Source organism: Onychostoma macrolepis, chromosome 01, assembly GCF_012432095.1.
Source record: "Onychostoma macrolepis isolate SWU-2019 chromosome 01, ASM1243209v1, whole genome shotgun sequence".
Classification (NCBI taxonomy): domain Eukaryota; kingdom Metazoa; phylum Chordata; class Actinopteri; order Cypriniformes; family Cyprinidae; genus Onychostoma; species Onychostoma macrolepis.
The window spans coordinates 11,874,163-11,899,747 of NC_081155.1; the positions used below are offsets into that span (position 1 = coordinate 11,874,163).

Sequence of the window (25,585 nt, forward strand, 5' to 3'; positions counted from 1 at the left end):
GTATGTTTGTGTTCAGGAGAGAGCTTAAATGCAGTCTTAAGTGTGTGTGTGTGTGTCAGCAGAAGTCTGTTTACGCACACTCTGTAATTTCACATTTTCTGAAAGGTCAAAAACAGCCAGACAGTCACTAAACCAGTTGTGCCAGACATCATAAAAAGATATAAATCACAGGGCATTTTAACTAGATTTGAAAAGTTCATCTATTAAAGAGATCTTTATCGTTATTCACTCATCCTCATGATGCTCCAAACCCATATGCCTTGCTTTCTTCTGTGAACTACGAAAGGAGATGTTTTAAAGAATGCTCATGCTGCTCTTTTCAATGCAAAGATACAGTAACCAGGAGCTTTGAATCTTTAAAAAGGATAAATAAACAATGCAGTGTAAAAGTAGTTTAGGCAGTTGTATGCTATATTTCGCGTCTTTTGAAGTCATATGACAGCTTTTTGTGAGGAACAGACAAAATTCAAGTTGTCATTTGCTAAAAATCTTCTCCTCTATCCAATCTCTTGTATGTTGATATTCAAATTAGCAAATCGTTGCACAACAAGTAAAAACAGACTTGGTACAATGAACTTAGTCTGTTCATCTCAGAACTTTTTTTGTTAAATATTAAACAAGTCGTTAAGACTTATTTATGGTACGTTTTGTCATTTTTGTAGTACAGCTATATGAAAAAAGAGCAGCATGAACATTATTCAAAATATCTTCTTTTCTGTTCCACAGGAGAAATTAAGTTTTTATTTCTCCAAGGCGAGTAAATGATGACAGAATGTCCATTTTGGATTAATTATTCCTGTAGGTCATTAAGGTCGGACTGTTTTTCTCTTGAAAAGAACCGAATGCTGTAATTCAGTGAGTCTGTGTGTTCAGTTTTACTTTTTTAGTTTTTTTTCTGTGCCGTGAGACTTTGAGGGATTTTTGGTACTTTTGTGGTTTCAAGTTTTCAGCTTTGATAACAGATCCTCATATCACAGCACCGTCAAACTGTTTCTCAGTCCTTGAACACAATGCCCTGGATTGTTACTGTAGAGCTGTGTGGAAACGGCAGAGAAAAAAAGACAGGAAAGCCGTTTTACAGAAAGAAAGAACGAAAATCTCATGTAGGTCAAGGCTAACCAGCTGCTCGAAGTGAACTTTACAACCCCAAGGTAGCATTCCCGAGTCCAGCAACTCCCTCGTCACTGTGGAAACCATTAATTGTGCTCTGTGTGTGTGTGTGTGTGTGTGGTTTGTCGGGATAGAGCACCTAAATGGATGTTAAGGAGGTCCTGCAAATCGCAGTGTCATGTGCTCATCTGTAATGAGCATGCTGTGAAAAAGAAATCAAAGAAATGTATGGTAAAAAAAAAAGGTTGCCATAACTTTGAAGTGAAAAAAAATTAACATTAATTTACATTAAATATGTGTATTTCATTAACTGAAATAATGATAATATACCAAAAGACTAAAAGCATGTCGAATCAAAGTTCATCAAGTAGTTTTTCCTCAAGCTGAGATTAATACTTGTATATGGAAGGTGCAAAATGTCACTAACAAAACAGCATCATGGAAACACACATTAAAAAAACGCTGTATTTATTTAACACAAGATGCACATAGGCCTAACTGATATGAAAAAAAGTAAGCAGAAACATTTATTTCAATAAAAAAAAAAAAAAACATGAAATATGTCAAAATTGTGCCACAGGGAACTTTGGGAATGTCAGCTGTACATTAAACAGCAAATGTCAGTGTATTTTCATTAAGCAGTTAACTGGTTTTCACTGTAGCATTTCTGCAGCCTTTTACCATTAAAATTGCACACATTTTTTACAGCGTGAGAGTGCTGTCTTGGACAGGACGTTCTGTCTTGACTGTTTCTGCCAGTTTCACTTCAGTTTTCATTTGATGTACCATGAGTTTGGGTTGTTTTACAGATTTTTTTTTGTGATGAATCACTGTTTCTTTTACTTAATGATTTGGAAAAACCTCTGACATAAAGTATTAAACCTTGTTGTGTAAGTCATATTTCAGCATTTGTACTTGTGTTTGCTGTGTCTCTAACACTGATCTGATCCCAGAGAGCTCTAGAACCCTGTAGCCAGTTCATTAACAACTTCTTTTTTCTCTGTCTGTGTGTGTGTCTCAGTCTCGGATGCAGACAGCTCAGACGGCCTGCAGCTGAAGAAGGAGCATGCCTTAAGAGTCTTCACTTACATCAGCACATGGACACAGAGGTCAGCACTCAGTCATTCACATATTCACTTCATTAACGCTTTCAAACATACAGTTACTCATTCATTCCTTGATTGGCTTGTTTATAAGTTTGTTTGTTCATTTGTTCACTTCTCAGTTGTTAATTCACTCATCCGTTCCCTCAGAACTCATTCCCTCATTGACTTCTCACTCACTCGGATGTTTATTTCTAACCTGTTACTCAAACAATCAGTGATTTGTCATTCATTCATTCACTCACTGCAATCTGTCGTACATTCATTCATTCATTCATTCACTCACTCATTCAAATGCTTGCAGATTCATTCACTGACACATTCATTGATTCCCTTGTCCACTCACTCACTGTCTTTATTTATTAATTTATTCTCATTCGCTCACTGATTCGCCTACCGATTTGTTCACTGATTCACTCATTCATTCTCTGTGACTCACTGACTTGTTCATTCATTAATTCTCATTTGCTCACTGATTCATTCAATGACTTGCTCATTCATTTGTTTCATTCTGTCACTGATTCACGCCCTCACTTATTTATTCATCGCACACTCATTTGTTCTCATTCACTCACTGTCTTGCTCATTCATTCATTCATTCTCAGTTGCTTGCTGTCTTGCTCACTGACTCACTTATTCATACATTCTCATTCTTATTCCTTCACGGATTCATTTACTGACTCATTCATTCTCATTCACTTACTGATTCGCTCATTCATTTATTCTCGTTCGCTCACTGATTTGCACAATGACTTGCTAATTCATTCATTCTCTTGTTCAATCACATATTTATTCACTCACTGATTCACTAACTCACTAATTCATTCAATCTCACTCGCTTACTGATTCACTCATTCATTTACTCTCATTCTCTCACTGATTCACTTTCATTTACTCTCATTCTCTCACTGATTCACTCATTTATTTATTCTCATTTGCTCACTGATTTGCTTATTTGTTCATTTCTCTTGTTCACTCGCATACTCTCTCATTCACTCACTTATTCATTCATTCATGTTTTCTACTCCATCCTGCATCATGCTCTTGTTTTCTTTGTCATCAGGGATGTTTTTTCATTAATTAATGTTTTGTGTGGTTTGACCTGTTGTTTGGATTGGATTTAAACTCTGTCAGGTGTGTTAAACAGAACTTGGTGTACTACAGTCTCCTTGGTAGCTAAAAGCACCATTAAAGTAGCCAAAGTTTTTCATTAACAAGCTCATTAGATGCTAGATCCTTGTGAATGATGGGCTGATGACTGATTCTCTCCGTGTTCATCTGCAGGCAGTGTCTGTGCTGTTTCAAGGAATACAAACACCTCGAGGTGTTCAGCCAACTGGTTTATGCCCTCATTAACTTGGTCATTGCCCAAGTAACCAACCTTAGGGACCGTCTACGCAGTGGCCATGGCAACACTAGGACTGAGGGGGCGGAGTCTGAATGGGGCTCCGCCCAGCCACAGCCATCGCCCAGTGAGGACGAGCCACTGAATGTGGAACGGGACTCGGCTGAAGAAGATGGTGGAGTGGAGGATGGAGATCAGCACAAGAACCAAAATCAGGGGGTCAAACCGGATACCCAGCCCAAGCTCAGTGAACCCGCGGCGGGCGAGAGCGGGAACGAGAGCAGCCTGGACCCGTTTGCATCCTGGAGCACAGAAGACCAGGAGAAACTGCTGCTGTGCGCTGCCAAGATCTTTCAGATCCAGTTCCCCCTGTACACGGCCTATAAACACAACACACACCCCACTATAGAGGTAATACTCGCTCATATAGGAAACCGTTTTCAACAGTCTGGATTGTTTTTTTTTTGAGGCCTTTAAAGTTCCAATTGTGGTTTGAATTTTGAGATGTTGGCGACTTGGCATTGCACTCAAGCTTGCACAAAATTGTGGAGGTTTTAAGTAGATGAAATGATTGGAACTATTGTCTCTATACGTCACCAAAATGTATCCTTTTACTCATAGATTCAGTTATAAGATCTTACAAGGTCAAAAAATATAAAAATGAAACACATTCATGGATTAAAGGGGTCATGTACTGTCTTTTTTTATTATTTTGTACTGTTCTGAGGTCCCCTTATAATGTTATCAAGATTTTTAAATAAAAATAATAATAATTTAGAAGTAATAAGCTATTTTCTGTTCTGTTTTTAACCCCCCTCATCAGAACGCTCGTTTTAATAGGCGTGGTGGATTTTAGACTATGATTGACCGTGTACATCCTACACAGATGGACGCTGCTGTGATTTCAGTTAAAAACGCATAAATAGTTTTGAAAGTACATAAGAACGCATGAAAGTACATTTCAAACGATCTGTTTAATAGACAAAATACCACATAATAAAAACAGTTACGCACACTTGTGTGTTGCGATTATTATGGATCACAATATGGTCGGATCCAATATAGTCGGCACAGCATTGTCTTTTAGTTTCAAAATTTCTGGAAATCTCACATCGAATTGTGCCTTGTTTGTAAAAGGAATCCTCGGTAAATTGAAGTGAACAAATGACCAGGTTCTTACTGGCAGTCTGGATCTTCAGTAAAAATAAAGTTCATCCAGTCTTAATGTTGGGATCAGAACAGAAGGAAAAAACACTGTTTCCACATCTTGGCACTGCACAGCGTCTTGTTGTTTTCAGAGCCGTCTTTATCGTTTGGTTTCTGTGTAGACCTGCTCGTTCGCCTCTCTCGTAAACACTACATGCGCGAATCGGTGGGCGGGGCTGAACAGAGGCAGTTCTTAGCCACACAAGCTGTTGTTTTGACAGGCTGCCTTCAATATAAGCTGTTTTTAGACTGATAAAATTTTTATTCTGAAACTTAGAGGATGCTTTTATAGTACAATGACCTCTTATATGTCAAAAGATCAAGGGAATTTTGATTTCTCAGTTCATGACCTCTTTAATAGCTTACAATAAGATCTAGTACTTGCATTTATGAAATAAAGTGAATTTTCATTTAATGCATATACATTTTAAGCCATTGTCCAAATTAACCAGCTTCTATATGAATCATATTGATTTGTTTGATTCTCTTCAAGGTTGCTTTACCAAAAATGATGCCTGAAAAAAACTCAAAATTAAAAGTTGTATGGCTCTTTCTGTAGATGTTACTGCATTTCAGTCATGCATTTAAGTTAATTTACATGTGCAGTTGCAGTCAGGTTTTTGTGTAATCAGACTGACCAATAAAGACTGCTGCTCAAGTATACACGACACAGTGCGTAATCGAATATTTGATGGATTAAATGCACATCACACATCAAGTTTGTCTTTCAGAGCAAGCTCACAACGTCAAGGCCAGTTGTAATACAGTTATGCATATATGTACCAAATGAAGCTGAGCTAAAATCATTTTAACACAACATTTTAAAAAGACAAATTACCTAAATCAGATTTTTCAAATGCATGTAAAATCAGTTTTTCCTGACTGATCATTGTTGTCAGTACCAAGTACTCGTGCCTGTTCCTAGGTTATTGGTAAAACTTTTGCTCTGGAAGTTTTGAAAGCATTTTTACTTTGTCAACCTACCATTTGGGCTCAACAGAAGTAATATACACATAACATAAGTGTTATTTGTGTATATTACGCTCTTCCAGTTAGTGCTTTAATTATTGCTGAATGATTTGGATGAACTGAATAACCTCAACAAATCCTCAAGACAAAAATAGAAGCTGTTTTCTGTTGAAAAGTTGAGTGTGGTTTTATTTGGGTCGCTGTCTTTTCTAATATCCGTTGGTTGTTTTTGTCCTCAGGATATCTCGGCTCAAGAGAGCAATATCCTTGGCTCTTTCTGTGATATGAATGTAAGTCTCTCTCTCTTTCACACGCACTCATTATGATGGGCTTGATTACACTGTTTAGAGATAATTCATGACCACAATAGATGCTGAGTGGATGAAGCAGGACTAGATTTAACTGACTCTGAGATCACGGCTAGGTGTGTCCTGTGTGTGAAAGTACGAGATGTTCCCTGTTTAGACGTCGGCTAGCGTGATTAATCTGCGCCCATGAATCATCACAGGTTTTAGTAATTAAATACAAACTATTCATACTCAAACTCTATATAAGGATGTTTTCCAAAGCTCCTTTGAGGTCATTATAAAAAAGACTCACATCTTGGCATCTTTTTGAAGCCTGTAAATAGTCTTGCCTGCGACTATTTTGATTCATCTGTTGATTATTTCTCTTAGTCTTTGCTTGAATTGTGTGCAAAGTATTAAATAATATTTAACATTTTTGCACACAACATATAGACTTTATTTTAATAAAAGTAATTAAACTTGACATGCAGTAATAATAATGTATAAGGTAACACTTAATTTTAAGGTGTCATAATACAGAGTAATTACCCAATTAAGTACTTAGTAGTAGCTGTTGTACTTGCATGAAATAAAATGCACTCACCATGTAACTAAGTTATGAAACAGCCTGCAATTACAGTTTGTAATTATGTAGATGAAATATGCAGCTACTGTTACACATACTGTATGTAACAGACCGAGTCTTTTACACAGTTACTTGTACACTTAAGTGCAATCTTGATACACTTTATTTTAAGTAGCTTATGTCTGTGTACTGTGTAACACATGTAACAATCTTTTGGTTACACAAGTAGCTGTGTAACAGACTCGGTCTGTAACATATGTGTAACAGTAGCTGCCTATTACATCTATATAATTACAAACTGTAAGTACATGCTGTTCCATAACTTAGTTACATGGTAAGGTACATGTTGTTTCATGTAAGTACAGCGGCTACTACTAAGTACTTAATTAGATAATTACTCTGTATTATAGACACCTTAAAATAAAGTGTTAGCGGACATTGTTTCTAGTAATTATATGACTATAAATAAATATATGATTATATTATTGTATTAATAATCTTTATATTATGATTTTAGTACTAGTTGATATGGTCTTCATACCCCATGTTTGCTATATACTGTATAATGTTTTATAAAAATACAATATGTTAGTCTTATAATATAAAATAATCTAATATTATAGTCACATCATATATATATATATATATATATATGTATATGTGTGTGTGTGTATTGTTGTGATGACTATATTATTACAGCAATTTAATATATCACTTAAGTATTTTTTATAATTGATTATTGTATAATTGATTAATATATTTTTGGAATATACTAGATCACATATGGTTTTCATACATCATGTTAACTTTATTTAATGTGACACAGTCATATAGTCACATGACAATATCTGTATATTACATTAATATAATGTAATATGTGACCCTGGACCACAAAACCAGTCTTAAGTGTCAATTTTTCGAAATTGAGGTTTATACATCATCTGAAAGCTGAATAAATAAGCTTTCCATTGATGTGTGGTTTGTTAGGATCGGACAATATTTGGCCGAGATACAACTATTTGAAAATCTGGAATCTGAGGGTGCAAAAAAAATCAAAACATTGAGAAAATCGCCTTTAAAGTTGTCCAAATGAATTCTTAGCAATGACTAATCAAAAATGACGTTTTGATATATTTACAGTAGTAAATTTACAAAATATTTTCATGGAATATGATCTTTACTTAATATACTAATGATTTTTGGCATAAAAGAAAAATCAATAATTTTGACCCATACAATGTATTTTTGGCTATTGCTACAAATATACCCCAGCGACTTAAGACTGGTTTTGTGATCCAGGGTCACATATATTTGTACAATATAAGTCATAAGAGAAGCTGACTCAAGGTGTTTTGTGCTTTATTCATGAAATACTGGCTGAATGAATTTCTGTGAAAATCATTCATAAAACCATTCAATTCAGTGCATTAATTTGTATAAAAAATTGTTTTCTGGAGAAGTCATTGTCAGTCTCACTCGTGATTGGATTTTCAAGTTGGTTTCAGTCCTTTAATGGCATCCTACGCTGAGTCATGTGATCACACAATCGTGCTGATGAGATAAAGAGAGTTTTTTTTGTTTTTTTTTGGCCATAATTTAGGAAAATGATTTGGGTGTGTTTTAAGGGATTATGTTGTGTGCGTGTGTGTTTCAGGATGTGGAGGTCCCTCTGCACCTGCTGCGATATGTGTGTATGTTCTGCGGGAAGCACGGCCTCTCTCTGATGAAGGACTGCTTTGAGTTCGGCGCTCCTGACACTCTCCCCTTCCCCATCGCACATGCCTTCATCACCATCGTCTCTAACGTGAGTCAAACAAACCTAGTCAAATAAACCAGAGTCTGACTTGTTAGACCCGTAACCAAACAGAGGTTGTTCTTCTGTGTGTACAGATCAGAATATGGCTGCACATTCCCGCTGTGATGCAGCACATCATCCCTTTTCGCACTTACGTTATCAGGTAAGAACACCTTTCTGAACTGGACCGAAAGCTTCAAAATCATTGATTGCCAAGTGGAATATCTGAATTAATATCAGTTTCATCTAATCGACCCTGACTGATTGACTGAGAGATACAAAGAGACGCAGGCTACTCTTAGAGCGCTGCCCGCCAAGAATTTGTTCTCTGCTGAGTTGCTAGGAAGAGCATCCCTCACCATAGCAACAGTCGCCACGGCTCTCCTCGCATGACCTTGGGGGGAGCCAGACGGCTGGCAGGGGAGCTGAGAGAGCGCTGGTCATGTGACTCGAGCCAGACAGGATTAGAGCAGCACACAGAGACTCACAGAGAGAGTGTATTTGTGTATTCACACGGAAACCTCAAGATTTCCTGAGATTTCTGTATCATATTATATATTATTAAATTGTAAATATTCGTCCATCTTGAAAAGTAGTCAAAACCACGATTATATTATTACATTTAATTAGTGCTGTGAAACGATTAATCGTATCCAAAATAAAAGTTTTTGTTTACGTAATGTATGTGTGTGTACTGTGTATATTTCTAATGTCTATATAAATACACACACATACATGTATATGAGAAAAATGTTGTTTATATATTAAATGTTTCTGTAATATAAATATATACATGTAAATATTTTAAATATACTGTATGTGTGTGTATTTATATATATATATATATATATATATATATATATATATATATATATATATATATATATATATATATATATATATATATATATATATATATATATATATATATATATATATAATAAATAAACAGTGCACACACATTATGTAGACAAACTTTTATTTTAGATGCGATTAATCACGATGAATAGTTTGACAGCACTATATTTTATACAAATCTACATTACATATATAAATATTAGTCCACCTAGACAGTAGTCCTACCTCAAATAATAATTATTATTATATTTTTGTGTTATATAAATATTCATCAACATAGAAAAGTAGTGTCAAATCAAAAAGACTGGACAGATTTTTTATATTATATTATACAATTATTATTTACAAATCCGCACATTTAAAAACAAATTTAGCATGTATGATACATATATAAAACATTTTTAATTAAATATTGTTTTTTTTTTCCTTTGCAAAAGGAAACTTTGAAGTAAAAGATAAAACAGTGAAAAAACTGGAAATCATACTGCTATTATGTAACAAATTAAATTATATTGCTATAGTTTAAAAAAAAATAGTTTTGTAAATGTAATTGTCATTCAGAATGTTTTACTAGCTTTTGTTTGTTAAGCTTTTGTTTGTTATTCTTTATAAATACAAAGGGATTTTTAATGCATATCCTGAAAAGAATGCTTCAGGTTTAATACAAGTTAAGCATGCTACTGATTAGAAAATACTCTTAACTAGTCCCTCAGTTTGAAAAAACAAATCTAAATTGCAATTACAGCAATGCTTTTGAGTTGTCAGCCTGTCGTTTTGAAGTGGGCCTTTCTAGGTGGATGACCCTTTGTGATCAGTTGTTTTTATGCACCTGACTCATGCAGTCACACCTAACACGTCTGGTTTAATGTGAATCTCTGTCTATAGGTATCTGTGTAAGTTGTCGGATCAGGAGCTGCGTCAGAGCGCGGCACGTAACATGGCCGATCTGATGTGGAGCACGGTGAAGGAGCCGCTGGACAGCGCGCTGTGTTTTGACAGAGAGAGTTTGGATCTGGCATTTAAATACTTCATGAGTCCAACGCTCACCATGAGGCTGGCCGGCTTGAGCCAGATCACGGTACGAGACACAAAAACACAAGAAGTCTTCTTCCATTGTCTCTAGTCTTTGTTGACCGATCTGTGCTTGTGTTTCTGTAGAATCAGCTGCACACCTTCAATGACGTCTGTAATAACGAGTCCCTGGTGTCTGATACTGAGACGTGAGTGCGACGAGTCCACTGGTATTAGTAGTTCAGTCAATCTAGACGTGTATTGACATCTTACTTTCCTCTCTCAGGTCGATAGCGAAGGAACTCGCTGACTGGCTCATCAACAACAATGTTGTGGAGCACATATTTGGACCAAATTTGCACATTGAGGTGAGTCCAGTAGACTTTCATAGTTTCTTTGGACGCTGACTAAAGGTTTATTATTTCTGATCGTGCTCGTCTCGTTTCTGCTGTAGATCATTAAACAGTGCCAAGTGATCCTGAACTTCCTAGCAGCCGAGGGCAGGCTGAGCACTCAACATGTGGACTGTATATGGGCCGCTGCTCAGGTGCACACACATACAAAAACTCATTTCACATGAATTTCAATTTTTTTGCATAGCATACATTTGTAAAGATGCGCAGTAAACTATCAGAGCACACTGTAAGTAACACTTGATCCCACAATGCTGTGGGATAGTTGTGGTTTTATTTAACCATAACTTACATTGTGTGCAACAAGAAACATTTTGAAACATTCAGTTATCATATCAGAAATAAAAATATTTAATTTGCATTTTTAATTCAGTTTTGTGAAAAAAAATAACATGTTTTGGAAGTCTATTATTATTACATTTATTTTCAATATAAATCACACTTTTAATGTGATGAATGCAACAGAACTATAAACTATTTTATTATAATGGACATTATATATATATATATATATATATTAGTGCTGGGCAACGATTAATCGCGATTAATCGCATCCAAAATAAAAGTTTTTGTGTACATAATATATGTGTGTGTATTGTGTGTATTTATTATGTATATATGAATACACACCCATGTATGTATATATTTAAGAAAAATGTGTTATGATTATATATTAAATATATTTATATATCATATAAATTATATTAATAAATATATACATGTAAATCTTTTCAAAATATATACTGTATGTGTGTGTCTTTATATACACATAATAAATATACACAGTACACACAGATATATTATATAAACAAAAACTTTTATTTTGGATGTGATTAATCGCGATTAATCGTTGCCCAGCACTAATATATATATATGTATATATGTGTGTATATATATAAAATCAAATTTTTGTTAGATGTAAGAAAAGTTTTAATTTATATAAATTGTGCTTAAACGTATTTTAAAAAATATAAAAAATTAAGTTATATAAAATTTTAAAAAGAAATACTTAAATTACTGAATTTAAAACTGAAAACTAGTAATATATTCACGATAGTAATATAAATAATACTAAAACAACACTGCAAGCAATTGTTTTCTTTCCAATTTTCTGTAGAGCCATTACTACATACTAATATTTTATCTGTTAGGTTTGTCCTCACAAGTCAGTTGTAGAGATTTTACTACATTTTAGAGTAGATTTTCTGATATTCAGCCCTTTTGATCATAGTGGGAAACAAGAACACATACGCTCTTTCTCTGTTCGGCCTTTGATTCTCATTTATTTCCTCATACAGTAGTGTTGAACAGGTCTCTCTGTCTCTGTTTTTAGCTGAAACACTGCAGTCGCTACATCCATGACCTGTTCCCCTCGCTCATAAAGAACCTAGACCCTGTTCCTCTGCGGCACGTGCTCAGTCTGGTGTCAGGGTTACACCCCAGCGCACACACCGAACAGGTACCACACGCTCTCACACTGTATCTGCACATCTTAGAATTACACACAGTCACTTTAGCCATATAGATGACTGCTCTCACTAACATAATTTGAAATAGACTAAAATAGCTGTATTTTACCTGGATATCCAGTATGTGTTTGTTTAGTTGTTTCTCTGCTTGTGTAGACGCTGTATTTGGCATCCATGCTGATCAAGGCCTTGTGGAATAACGCTCTGGCAGCCAAAACTCAGCTGTCCAAACAGAGCTCCTTCGCCTCCCTGCTCAACACCAACATTCCCATGGGCAACAAGAAAGGTGTGTAGTGTTTGACATCTGCTTTTTGATGTGCATGCCAAAGAATTAAAATTGAGATTTCTCAGTTTGAAGTTCGTTTTTGTGTATTACAAGTTTTTTAAATTACTGTATTAAATTTAGAATCCAGTCATTTTATTTTTGTTTGGTTGTTTATTTATTTAGCCACTAGGGTTGGGAATTGAAAGTTGATTCCAATTCCAGAATTCGATACGTAAGGTCAGGAATCATATACTTGTTGTAAAATGTAAATTTCGATTCCGCCTATCGATTCCAGTGTGCCTTTTTTTTTTTCTTCTTTTTTTTTTCTTTTTTTTTTTTTTCTCTTCATCTATGAGGACCTGACCTGGCGATCTGCCAGGACCTTGCTCAGGTAATCTAAGCACTCCAAAGTTTGGCTACACTTGTGATCAGAAGCCGAAAAAGCTAAGTATAATATCTGTGATAAGCTAAACATGTTGCAAGAGAGGTGTCACCACCAACATGACAAAGCACTTTAATTTAATAGATCGTTAAAGATCACGGACACGATTCAAACACCAGCGTGATTCTATTCCTAAATTACAATGATTCGTCTGTTTCATTCCTCAACCTTTGATGTGTGCGATCATAATGTTGTGATCACTCTTGGTTCGTCCGTGCAGCGTACGATCACACCAGTCAGTGTGATTTGAACATTTAAATCTGCGTTCGCGCTGCCGCTGACCTGAGGAGATCGAGCAGCTGTCATGTATTTGAATGAAAAAGCTTCACAGTCTTTTCAACCACACAGTGTCATTATTTCTGTTACAAACATTCAAATAATCACAGAAGTACTGGGATAAAAATGTATAGTTTGGATGATGTGGACAATAGTGATCAAAATAGAGTAAATCACCCTTTGAAAGTAATTTGACGTTTCAAATAAACATGGATGGATTACATTATGCCAGTAGGTGGAGAAAAGGGGCTATTAAAATGTATTTGTCTTTGAATCTTTCAAGAGAATCTTGAGTGAGTCATTGAATCAATAATTCATTCATTCATAAATTAGGCGATTAGGCGATGTGATTTGTTTGGTTGTCTAATGTTTTTTCTTCAGAATCGTGAGAGAACCACAATCTCCCACAAAAAACCACAAAACTCAATTTATCCAGAATCGGGTAGCTCTAATTTGCACACAAACAGCTCTTAAACGAGTCCAGTTTTTATGTAGATTGCTGATTTTTGTTCATGGTATTCAGCTGCAACTAAATGTTTTGCAAAAAGAGACAGAATAAATATGTTTAATATCCAAATGTTTAACTTTTTTAATCGAATCTGGAATCAAAACTGGGAATCAAAAAGAATCGGAATCGATGAGCAGAATCGGAATCGAATTGATAGAATTCAAATGATACCCAACCCTTTTAGCCACTGTGGTTCAGATATGCATCTGAGTGTAGAGAATTTCAATTAGTCAGCGCCGAAAACCTAGTGGGCAGTGCGCCAACGTATGACGCAATTGCGTTACGGTCGTCCCGACTTCCCAGCTTGAGGATCCCACCCCCGTCTCTCTCCCACTTCACTTCCTCCCTCCTCTACACTGTCCTCTCTTAATAAAAGGCAAAAAACTATTTCAGTTTAATTTATTTATTTATCCACAGTAGCTCAGATAATCATGTCAGTGTAAAGCTTCTGTTAAAATGTGTTATTTATTTATTTTGCCACAATTGGCTCAGATAATCATCTCGGTGTAAAGAGCTTCTGTTATAATTGTACAGGTGCTGGTCATATAATTAGAATATCATCAAAAAGTTGATTTATTTCACTAATTCCATTCAAAAAGTGAAACTTGTATATTATATTCATTCATTACACACAGACTGATATATTTCAAATGTTTATTTCTTTTAATTTTGATGATTAGAGCTTACAGCTCATGAAAGTCAAAAATCAGTATCTCAAAATATTAGAATATTACTTAAGACCAATACAAAGAAAGGATTTTTAGAAATCTTGGCCAACTGAAAAGTATGAAAATGAAAAGTATGAGCATGTACAGCACTCAATACTTAGTTGGGGCTCCTTTTGCCTGAATTACTGCAGCAATGCGGTGGCATGGAGTCGATCAGTCTGTGGCACTGCTCAGGTGTTATGAGAGCCCAGGTTGCTCTGATAGTGGCCTTCAGCTCTTCTGCATTGTTGGGTCTGGTGTCTCTCATCTTCCTCTTGACAATACCTCATAGATTCTCTATGGGGTTCAGGTCAGGCGAGTTTGCTGGCCAATCAAGCACAGTAACACTAGGGTCATTGAACCAGCTTTTGGTACCTTTGGCAGTGTGGGCAGGTGCCAAGTCCTGCTGGAAAATGAAATCAGCATCTCCATAAAGCTTGTCAACAGAAGGAAGCATGAAGTGCTCTAAAATTTCCTGGTAGATGGCTGCGTTGACTGTGGACTTCAGAAAACACAGTGGACCAACACCAGCAGATGACATGGCAGCCCAAATCATCACTGACTGTGGAAACTTCACACTAGACTTCAAGCAACATGGATTCTGTGCCTCTCCACTCTTCCTTCAGACTCTGGGACCTTGATTTCCAAATGAAATGTAAAATTTACTTTCATCTGAAAAGAGGACTTTGGACCACTGAGCAACAGTCCAGTTCTTTTTCTCCACAGCCCAGTTAAGATGCTTCTGACGTTGTCTCTGCTTCAGAAGTGGCTTGGTAGCCCTTTTCCTGAAGACGTCTGAGCGTGGTGACTCTTGATGCACTGACTCCAGCTTCAGTTCTCTCCTTGTGAAGCTCTCCCAAGTGTTTGAGTCAGCTTTGCTTGACAGTATTCTCAAGCTTGCGGTCATCCCTGTTGCTTGTGCACCTTTTCCTACCCAAATTATTCCTTCCAGTCAACTTTGCATTTAATATGCTTTGATACAGCACTCTGTAAACAGCCACACCTTTCAGTAATGACCTTCTGTGACTTACCCTCTTTGTGGAGGGTGTCAATGTTCGTCTTCTGGATCATTGCCAAGTCAGCAGTCTTCCCCATTATTGTGGTTTCAAAGAACAAGAGATACTTCAAACTCAAATGTAAATATTCTAATATTTTTAGATACTGATTTTTGACTTTCATGAGCTGTAAGCTCTAATCATCAAAATTAAAAGAAATAAACATTTGAAATATATCAGTCTGTGTGTAATGAATGAATATAATATACAAGTTTCACTTTTTGAATGGAATTAGTGAAATAAATCAACTTTTTGATGATATTCTAATTATATGACCAGCACCTGTATGTATTTATTTTAGGGCTGTCAATCGATTAAAATATTTAATCGTGATTAATCACACGATTGTCATGAGTTAACTCGCGATTAATCGCAAATTAATTGCATATTTTTTATCAGTTCCAAATGTACTTTAAATTAATACTTTTTAGTACTCTAATCAACATGGGCATGGACAAATATGGATGCATTATGCAAATTTATTTTTATTATTAGTGAAACCATACGCAACATAGAGCATGAAGACTAGACATGTTTCAGAGGTCATAAATGTTTTTCAAAGAACTTGTTCATGTCTATTAGACACATGAAAAAAGAACATAGAAATATACCAGGTTCACTTCTTCTGAACATGCAGAATGTACATTTATTATTTACTTTTACATTTGTTTGCCTCTCTGTGCCCACATACTGTATTTTGATGCAGCTAAATTCTCAAAAAAACAGTTTTCGTTGATATATTATACTGTTTCTGTTTTTCGGACAACCGAATTAATATGAAATAGTGACTGAAAGCGACCCATTAAGACTACATAACCATTTCTCCCTTCCAAGATGTTAATCTGCACAAAATCCTGATTTATAATCAAGCCGTCGTCTGACGAAATCAAATACACATAAGATAAAGACAATAGCATTGCTGTGATTTCAGCTATACTTGCATGTAACATTAGCGAAGCAACATTTTAAGTGAAAGCGCTGCTCCTCTGCCGCTCGCTGAACAGAGCAGACGCAGATAAAGAGAGAGAGAGGAGCAAGACCTCGCTCTCGAGCGGCAGTACCGGAGAGTCTCAGAAACCAAATAAGGTTTGTCCAAGAAGCTGCTGGATTTGTCGCTAGGTGATTTCTTGAAAAAAAAGAAAAGAAAAAAGTCGGTAAATCTAGCGACAAAGTCGATAAGTTGGCAACACTGTGCATCTCCATTTCTCCAACTACGGGCTAGGCCACTGGTCAAACGGAAAATGTGCACTGTTAATTGAGCGTTAATAAAATTAGTGCCGTTAAAATGAATTTGTGTTAATGCGTTAATATTAAAGCGTTAATTTTGACAGCCCTAATTTATTTACTCATTTATTTAGCCACTATGCTTCAGATCTCAGGATCTCAGTGTAGCAAGGTTTTGAATAAAATTTCAGCTGTTTTTATAATTTTCCCCCAGGTTCTCCTGCAGGAAGCCCGGAGAGCAGTGACAACAGCGACACGCATCACAGTGGAGGAAGTGACATGGAGATGGACGAGCCAATCATGAGCAGTGGAAAACGAGGGCAGCAGAGGCTATCGGACACGGAGGTAACGCATTTTCCAAAATATGATTTGAAAACAGATGTCACTCAGCTTCATTTGAGTGATTTTTGCCGTTCTGCAGGAGTCTCTGCAGGGCAGCTCAGACGAGACGGCCAACAGTGGCGAGGAGGGCAGCAGCAGCGGCCGCAGCGAGGCGTCCAGCAACGAGGCTGGATCCAGTCGAGCCAGCCAATCAGCAGGCAGCCCGGGCAGCGAGCTGCACTCCGACGACATGGCCGACAGCGAGGCCCTGAAGGAAGAGGAAGAGGAGGAGGAAGAAGAAGAGGACGACGACGAGGATGACGAAGATGATGATGAGGACGATGAAGACGACAGGCCCGCCATTGCCTCCGAGGGCAGCCCTCAGAAAGAAACCCGAGACACAAGGGAGCCGTCTACATCAGAGCTGCGCAAACGCAAAGCCGGCGAAGCGCTCGGAGAGGTCCAGAGTCCTCCGGAGCGACCTGGAATTCCACCCGGCATTCCCGGCTCCATCGCCTCCGCTCCCGGACTTTCCAAAACCAAATCCATTCCCTTCACCCCTGAGGCAGCTGCTGCCATGGTAGCTTCGTCTTCCCTTAGGATCCACGAACCTTGCTCTTCTTCATCCGTGTGCCTGGAGGGAACGTCGGGAGAGCAGGCTGATCCCTCCTCACATTCCCAATCCCAGAACCCCCAGCAACCACAGCAGGGCGGCACAGAGATGGGCTCCTCACACGGAGCATCTGTTTCCCAGGAGCCGCCCTGCTTGCCTCGACCGGCGGACTTCCTGGCGGAGGCCATGGGCAACGAGCTCTTCAACTGCAGGCGTTTCATCAGCCCTCAGCATCACCATCATCATCACCACCATCATCATCATCACCACCACCATGATGGGTGAGGCTACCTCTTTAATGTGATACTGACGTTACCTCAGTTCCAAAACCTAGTAAGCTTCCTAGCTGTCTACATAGGCAGCATCCTAACTGCAATGGAACTTTTTGGGATTGCCTTTTCAAAGTAGGTGGCTTAAAAGGTTGCTTTGAAGCCTTAGAGTGTTGCCTAGGTAGACAGCTCACTAGGTTTTAATGCCATTGTGTGTTCTGGTAACCTACTCTCAACACAAACACTCACTCTCCACAGTCACATGGTAGAGGACATGCTGAGCGCAGATGACGTGAGCTGCAGCAGTTCCCAAGTCAGCGCCAAATCCGAGAAGAACATGGCAGATTTTGATGGGGAGGAGTCCGGCTGCGAGGAGGAGCTGGTCCAGATCAACTCGCACGCTGAGCTCAGCTCACACCTGCAGCAGCATCTGCCCAACCTGGCCTCCATATACCACGAACATCTGGTGCAAGGTACACATCTCCTAAGACTGCTGCCACAGTGCTAGGATGTTCCGGGTGGTTTCTAGGGTGTTGCTAGGTTTTTAAGGTGTTTATATGATTTCTAGAGTGTTGTTCTGTGGTAATTTGGGTGTTCTAGGTTGTTTCTAGAGTGTTGCTAGGTTTTTACAGTTTTCTAAGTGGTTGCTATAGCGTTGTTCTGTGGTAATTCGGGTGATCTGTGTTAGGGCTGCACTATATTGGAAAAAACTCACATTGCGATATTTTTTTTTTTCTGTGATTATACATTCACCAGGAAGAAAAATCACCAGATGACTTAAACAGCTCTATTTGGAAAAAATAATCAATGATTGGGGTGATTTTTTTTTGTAGGTGAATAAATCAGCATAGAAAATAAGCAAATTACAAACATAGATAAATATAATAGAAAAATGATATTTGTATGCTTTATATTCTTTATATATAGTCTAACAGTATTCAGGTACAGAAGCTGAATAATCAAATGTAAAATAACACTGCATAGTCTTCACTGTATAAATTAAATCTAATAAATCTGTGTTAAAGCTACAAAAGTGATTTTTCTCTGTTTTGTTGTTTGGTTAACATTCATGACACAGAAAGCCTCAGGAACGTTACACTGCTGTGAACCAATGTACTATCAATTTACTATGTTTATATGATTGCTAGAGTGTTGCTCTGAGGTAATTTGGGTGTTCTGTGTGGCTTCTAGGGCGTTCTAAGTGGTTGCTAGGATATTGCTCTGTTGAGTTGTTGATTTACAAAACTCAAATTTGATTTTAAACAAAAGTCACATGATAGTTTCTGTCTGATGTTCTGCTCCAGGTCCAGCAGTGCACAAACATCAGTACTCTGCGCACGCGGTGACCGACATCAACCTGGACAACGTCTGTAAGAAAGGAAACACCCTTCTGTGGGACCTGGTCCAGGACGACAATGCGGTATGTTTACCTCGCAGCAGACTCTTTGAAATATTTACATTTTAGATTGTGATTCTCATGTTGATGTGTTTCTGTTGTTTTCTTGGTGACTAGATCCACCTATCAGAAGGCTTGATCAATGAGGCAGAGAAGCTGTTGTGTTCTCTGGTCTGCTGGTTCACTGACCGTCAGATCCGCATGCGTTTCATCGAGGGCTGTCTGGAGAACCTCGCCAACCACCGGTGAGACCATCACAGAGATATGAAGTGCTGTAGGAAATTTCTGAAGAGGTTTGAGTTTTTCTAAGGTCCAGTAGCAGATATTTGATTGTTTCATTTCTGCTTGCGTTCATCAGGTCAGTGGTGGTGTCTTTGCGTTTGCTGCCAAAGCTCTTTGGGACCTTCCAGCAGTTCGGCTCCAGCTACGACACTCATTGGATAACCATGTAAGAAACTTCACCCACCATTGCTCTCCATGTTGTTATTAAGTGGAACTTAAGAATGCTTTACAGATAATTTTGTGCTACAGGTGGGCGGAAAAGGAGCTGCACATGATGAAGCTCTTTTTTGATGATCTGTTACACTATATCCAGGAAGTGAGAGAGCAGCGCCACAAATTCGCTTTGTAAGTTTGCCGTCTTTATTTCTATATTACTGTTCAAACAATTTGGGGTCGGAAAGATTTTTTTTTTTTTAAACATAATTCTTACCAAGCTTGCATTTATTTGATCAAAAATGCAGTAAAAAACTAATATTGTGGAATGTTATTACAATTTAAAAGAACTGTTTTCTGTTTGATTTATATTTTAAAATGCAATTTCTTCCTGTGATCAAAGCTGGATTTCAGCATCATTACTTTAGTGTCACATGATTATTTCAGAAATCATTCTAATATGCTGATTTGCTGCTAAAGAAACATTTCTAGTTCTTATCGATGTTAAAACGATGTTTTCAGGATTCTTTGATGAATAGAAAAGAAGCGAATTTTTTTGCAACATTATAAATGTATTTACTGATGCTTTTGATCAATTTAATGCGTCCTTGCTGAATAAAAATCTTAATTTCTTTAAGAAAAAACAATCTTTTTTCTGAATTGTTTATGAAGTGCTGTTAACATCCCGTGTGTCTCAGGTATAGTCACAGTGCAGAGGTGCAGGTGCGTCTGCAGTTCCTCACCTGTGTGTTCTCAACGCTCGGATCACCTGACCACTTCAGTGAGTATCTCTCACACACCGCTGCATGTGAGAATCGCTCTATATGTAACCATATGAATATCCTGCCTCTGTGTATGTGTGTCAGGGTTGAGTCTGGAGCAGGTGGACATCCTGTGGCACTGTTTAGTGGAGGACTCTGAGTGTTACGACGACGCCCTGCACTGGTTCCTAAACCAGGTCCGCAGTAAAGACCAACACGCCATGGGCATGGAGACATACAAACATCTCTTCCTGGAGAAGGTCTGGCCACTGTATCATTGAAACACATCTTTTATACAGTACGTGCCGTGAGAATGAATCTTTCATCAGCTGATTCTCTCTCTCAGATGCCTCAGCTGAAGCCAGAGACGATCAGCATGACGGGACTCAATTTGTTTCAGCATCTGTGTAATCTGGCTCGGCTGGCCACCAGCGCCTACGACAGCAGCTCCAACTGCGAGGTTCACAGCAGCAGACCTCAAAATCTTGCCGGTTTCTCTCCGTGTGTTCTCCCTGACCGTTCTCTCTGTCTTTCTGTAGTTGTGTGGTATGGATCAGCTGTGGGGAATCGCGCTGAGGGCTCAGTCTGCAGATATCAGCCGTGCTGCCATCCAGTACATCAACTCCTATTACATCAGCGGTCAGTAAACGCATAATTCATAACCATTAGACAATTACAGTTTTGTAACCTCTCAATTTTCGTCATCAGATCACCTGTATTTTTATAGCAGTTTGACAGTATTAAACAAAGGAACAGAATAAGTGATTCAAACTTCAAAAATGAGGCAAATCCAGATTTTGCTATAAATTAACTGGCAGGACAGTAAGTATCATTATTCAAGTCAGTTCAGTATTTCTTCGGTTCAGTTCAGTAACTGTATAAGTTCATTCATTATGAAACGAGTTCAATTCAGTGATAAGCAGCTCAACTGAACACACTAGTGTCATTATTCAGCTGATGTCAGATCAGTGTTGATTTAGATTAGATTAGATGCAGAAAGAAACATTTTTGTTTTAGATTTTAATACTTCTAATACAGAATTTAATAGCTTTTAAATTCTTTTCTTCAATCATTTGGTGGCATAGATTAAATCTGCAATTTGTCCCATTGGAGTTTGATGGTTGTGCGTTTTGTTTTGTTCTTAATATATGTGTGTGTAATGCAATGTATTTATTAGTGTGTGTGTGACCGCAGGTAAAACGGGTCTGGAGAAGGAGCAGGAGTTCATCAGTAAGTGTATGGAGAGCTTGATGATGGCGTCTGCTAACCTGGAGAAAGACGCCCACTCCAGCCTGACCATCATAGAGAGAGGACTGCTGCTGCTCAAAACACACCTGGAGGCCTTCAGACGCAGGTACACACACTCCGTTACTGCCAGACAACCATGTTTACGTGAGAAATCATGGGCATTTCACATTTTTCTGATATCAAAATTTGAACGGACATTGAATAAGCTGACAGAATACCAGTAACCTCTATGACCTTCACCCTGTAAAAGAACACAGTTAAGGCATTTACTTGTGTGTAAACACACTCAGTGAGTCTCAGTCTGCTCAGATCTGATGTGTGTGTGTGTTCAGGTTTGCGTATCACCTGCGGCAATGGCAGATCGAGGGCACGGGCATCAGCAGTCATCTGAAAGCTCTCAGTGATAAACAGTCTCTTCCGCTCAGGATCGTGTGTCAGCCAGCAGGACTGCCTGACAAGGTACGCCTTCATCATCATCGTCTTCCTCATCGCTTGTGTCTGCTCAGACTGGGTTTAATAAAGCTTTCTGTGTGTGTGTGCAGATGACCATTGAGATGTACCCCAGCGATCAGGTGGCTGATCTGAGGGCAGAGGTCACGCACTGGTACGAGAACCTTCAGAAGGATCAGCTCAGCCAGCAGGCACAGCTGCAGGAGTTTGGTCAGACCAGCCGCCAGCAGGACTTCCCAGGTGCATGCACGCAGAAAACACACACACACACACTACTGGATGACTGACTCTATCGCATCTGAACCTCAAACAGAACGTTCCCTGACTCTGACTGTATGATGTATATAGCGCACAAATGCCCATAAGCAAAAATATATATATATATATATATATATATTCAGTCATGGCCAAAAATATCGGCACCCTTGGTAAATATGATCAAAGAAGGCTGTGAAAATTAATCTGCATTGTTAATCCTTTTGATCTTTTATTAAAAAAATTCACAAAAATCTAACCTTTCATTGGATAATAAGAATTTAAAATGGAGGGAAATATCATTATGAAATAAATGTTTAAAAAAATTGACCCTTATTTGGCAACATTCTGTGAATTAAACAAATATTTTTGTTTTTGGTGCAATATTTATCTACATGATATTTACAAATAGTTTTTAGTAGTTTGGGGCAAAAATCTGCTTGTAAGAAGAAATTTTATTTATTTACTACATTATATATTTGTGAATTTGTAAAATTAGTTAAAACTTATAATCAGTCAAAAGTTCAAATGAATGTTGACATGGCAACATTTTGTAGTGGGATTTGACTGGTAAAGTCTTGATATGTTTGTTTATCTGCAGGTGGTCTGATGGGTCCGGTGCGCATGATCTCATCAGGACACGAGCTGACCACAGACTATGATGAGAAGACCCTTCACGAGCTCGGCTTCAAGGACATGCAGGTGAACAAACAAATCCACATACACCTGTGAACCCACAACACTAGACATAAAGCGCTAAGAGACGTTTGTGTGTGCGGCCAGATGGTGTTCGTGTCTCTGGGCGCTCCGCGGAGGGAGAGGAAGGGCGAGGGAGTCCAGCTGCCGGCGTCGTGTCTGCCGCCCCCTCAGAAGGAGCACATCCCCATGCTGCTGCTCCTGCAGGAGCCCCACCTCACCACCCTCTTCGACCTGCTGGAGATGCTGGCCTGCTTCAAACCACCCAGCCCCGACAGACCCCAGCACAGCACTGAGGTAACGTCCGGCCCCACGCCTCAGACCCGGCCCAGACTGAGTCAAACCAGTATCCAATCCAGTGTGTTTCCTCCTGCAGAGTGTCCGCTGTGAGGAGCTGCACCTCCACGCGGAGAATCTGTCTCGCCGAGTGTGGGAGCTGCTCATGCTGCTGCCCACGTGTCCCAGCATGCTCCAGGCCTTCCAGAACATCTCCGATGACACGGTCAGTCACATGACCCATGCTGCCCATTTATTCATTTAAGAGATTTCTAGCATTTGGTAGCCTGAACATGTACACCGTAAAAGTAGATTTTTTTGAAAACCAAGATTATTGGAGCATGTTTTATAATGTATCAGTCTTTCCACAAAATGTCACATTTAGTTCAACATATTGAAATTCATTAGCAATTTTTGAGTGAAAATTAACATTAAATTAAATTTGCATTAAATAGTTTTTTGGGACAAAACTGAATACATCATGAGAAATTGTATTTATTTACTAAATATAATTTTATATAGATTTTTTTTCTACTTCAGAATTTCACATTTCAAAATCTTTCTACTTCAAAATTTCATATTTAATTCAATATGTCGAAACTTATTAGCAATTTCTTGGTGAATTTTATTCTGCTTGTTTATTTGAATTAAACAAATAGTTTTTAGTTTTATGGGGGAAACGAACAAGACATTTTGTTAATTTGCTGTTACATTTGATATTTTTTAATAAAGTTCAAAATGTCAAATTTCAAAATGTTTCTGCTTCAAAATTTCACATTTAATTCAATGTGTTAATTCAAGTGAAAATTCATTTTACATATTTATTTGGCATTAAACAAATAGTTTTTAGTTTTTTGGGGCGAAACTGTCTACATTTTAATAAGAAATTGTATGGATTTGTCATTAAATTTGATTATACTTGAAATTTATACTAAATTAAAATTTCATGGTCAATTTCTACTTCACATTTATGTCAATGTGTCAGACATTTACTATTAAATCTGCTACTAATTTCTGAGTGAAAATTGATTTGATTTGTGCTCATCGTGACTTTAGGGATCTGACGGTTTGTGCTGGAAGGATCTGTTGAGGATCAAGAGCCCTCATAAGCTGCTCTACGCTTTAGAAATCATAGAGGCCCTCGGCAAACCCAACCGCAGGATTCACCGCGAGTCTACGGTACACGTCCAGAATCACACTCACACATGCAGTCCTGCAGATCTGGAAATGTTCTGTCTCCTGAAACACGCATGTGTTTGTATTTCAGGGCAGTTACAGTGATCTGTATCCAGACTCTGACGATTCCAGTGAGGAGCAGATCGAGAACAGCAAGAACACTTGGAGTTGTAAGGTACAGACACCTCCTCTCACACTTTCACTGAAAATCATCTGTTGTTATTGTGCATTCACGTATGAACTAGGTAACTATACTCATTTGAACACCAATTTTATAGGTTTTGGTAAAACTGTTATGCGATTTGTGGTTGTTGGAGTCCATGTGCTCTGTATAGTGTGTATTTGAGCTGGACGGATGTCTGTGAATAATAGACTGCACCTGTGTCTCTCCTGTAGTTTGTGTCGTCTGGAGGTCTTCAGCTTCTGCTGGACATTTTTAACTCTGCAATTTTAGAGCCGAAAGAACAAGAATCCTGGACTGTGGTGAGTGTCAAGAACACATCCATGTCATATAACGTTTGCAAGGGCTTTTTTCTTCTTTCCTTTTGACGTTCTTTTACCCAGCTCTGCCATCAGCTGGACAGCTGTAGATATCTCTTCTCTTCTCTCTCTGCAGTGGTTGTTGGACTGTCTCGCTTGTCTGCTGAAGCTCATTTGTCAGTTCGCGGTGGATCCGGCCGATCTGGACCTGGCCTATCATGATGTTTTCGCCTGGTCTGGTCTCACGGACACACAGAGGAAGAGGGCGTGGCCAGGGAAGTCCCGCAAAACCGCCGGGGATCATGGGAAGGGCCTGCATATACCTCGTCTTACAGAGGTGTGAAACTGCTTCTAAATGGATTTTTCTCTGCGTATGCTTGCTTTTTCTCATTTTTGAGATTGTCTTCTCTGTCAGGTTTTCCTAAGTCTTGTGCAAGGCACCAATCTCATCCAGCGGCTCATCAACGTGGCCTACACATACGACAATCTGGCGCACAGGTGAGTAACCCATGAGGATTCCTTTTATATTTAATTTTTTTATTTACTTACAATTTTTCCTGTTTTATTTTTTAACCCTTCT

General features: G+C 38.3%; 1 protein-coding gene across 2 annotated transcripts in view; it reads left to right on the forward strand.

Annotated features, from left to right (window-relative positions):
- Positions 1 to 25,585, forward strand: part of usp34 (ubiquitin specific peptidase 34) — a 51,342-nt gene that overhangs the window by 2,991 nt on the left and 22,766 nt on the right. For both annotated transcript variants that reach the window (XM_058784401.1, XM_058784485.1), the window contains exons 2-34: positions 2,132 to 2,219; positions 3,498 to 3,969; positions 5,973 to 6,023; positions 8,261 to 8,410; positions 8,497 to 8,564; positions 10,145 to 10,337; positions 10,418 to 10,479; positions 10,557 to 10,638; positions 10,725 to 10,817; positions 12,017 to 12,142; positions 12,309 to 12,438; positions 16,844 to 16,974; positions 17,051 to 17,844; positions 18,091 to 18,305; positions 19,137 to 19,252; positions 19,346 to 19,473; positions 19,587 to 19,676; positions 19,760 to 19,855; positions 20,362 to 20,444; positions 20,530 to 20,684; positions 20,771 to 20,884; positions 20,964 to 21,063; positions 21,619 to 21,778; positions 22,005 to 22,131; positions 22,215 to 22,362; positions 22,979 to 23,079; positions 23,161 to 23,370; positions 23,450 to 23,575; positions 24,406 to 24,528; positions 24,617 to 24,700; positions 24,922 to 25,008; positions 25,142 to 25,342; positions 25,421 to 25,503. In XM_058784401.1, coding sequence (XP_058640384.1) covers positions 2,132 to 2,219; positions 3,498 to 3,969; positions 5,973 to 6,023; positions 8,261 to 8,410; positions 8,497 to 8,564; positions 10,145 to 10,337; positions 10,418 to 10,479; positions 10,557 to 10,638; positions 10,725 to 10,817; positions 12,017 to 12,142; positions 12,309 to 12,438; positions 16,844 to 16,974; positions 17,051 to 17,844; positions 18,091 to 18,305; positions 19,137 to 19,252; positions 19,346 to 19,473; positions 19,587 to 19,676; positions 19,760 to 19,855; positions 20,362 to 20,444; positions 20,530 to 20,684; positions 20,771 to 20,884; positions 20,964 to 21,063; positions 21,619 to 21,778; positions 22,005 to 22,131; positions 22,215 to 22,362; positions 22,979 to 23,079; positions 23,161 to 23,370; positions 23,450 to 23,575; positions 24,406 to 24,528; positions 24,617 to 24,700; positions 24,922 to 25,008; positions 25,142 to 25,342; positions 25,421 to 25,503 — 4,987 coding nt within the window. The remainder of the gene's footprint in view (positions 1 to 2,131; positions 2,220 to 3,497; positions 3,970 to 5,972; positions 6,024 to 8,260; positions 8,411 to 8,496; positions 8,565 to 10,144; positions 10,338 to 10,417; positions 10,480 to 10,556; positions 10,639 to 10,724; positions 10,818 to 12,016; positions 12,143 to 12,308; positions 12,439 to 16,843; positions 16,975 to 17,050; positions 17,845 to 18,090; positions 18,306 to 19,136; positions 19,253 to 19,345; positions 19,474 to 19,586; positions 19,677 to 19,759; positions 19,856 to 20,361; positions 20,445 to 20,529; positions 20,685 to 20,770; positions 20,885 to 20,963; positions 21,064 to 21,618; positions 21,779 to 22,004; positions 22,132 to 22,214; positions 22,363 to 22,978; positions 23,080 to 23,160; positions 23,371 to 23,449; positions 23,576 to 24,405; positions 24,529 to 24,616; positions 24,701 to 24,921; positions 25,009 to 25,141; positions 25,343 to 25,420; positions 25,504 to 25,585) is intronic.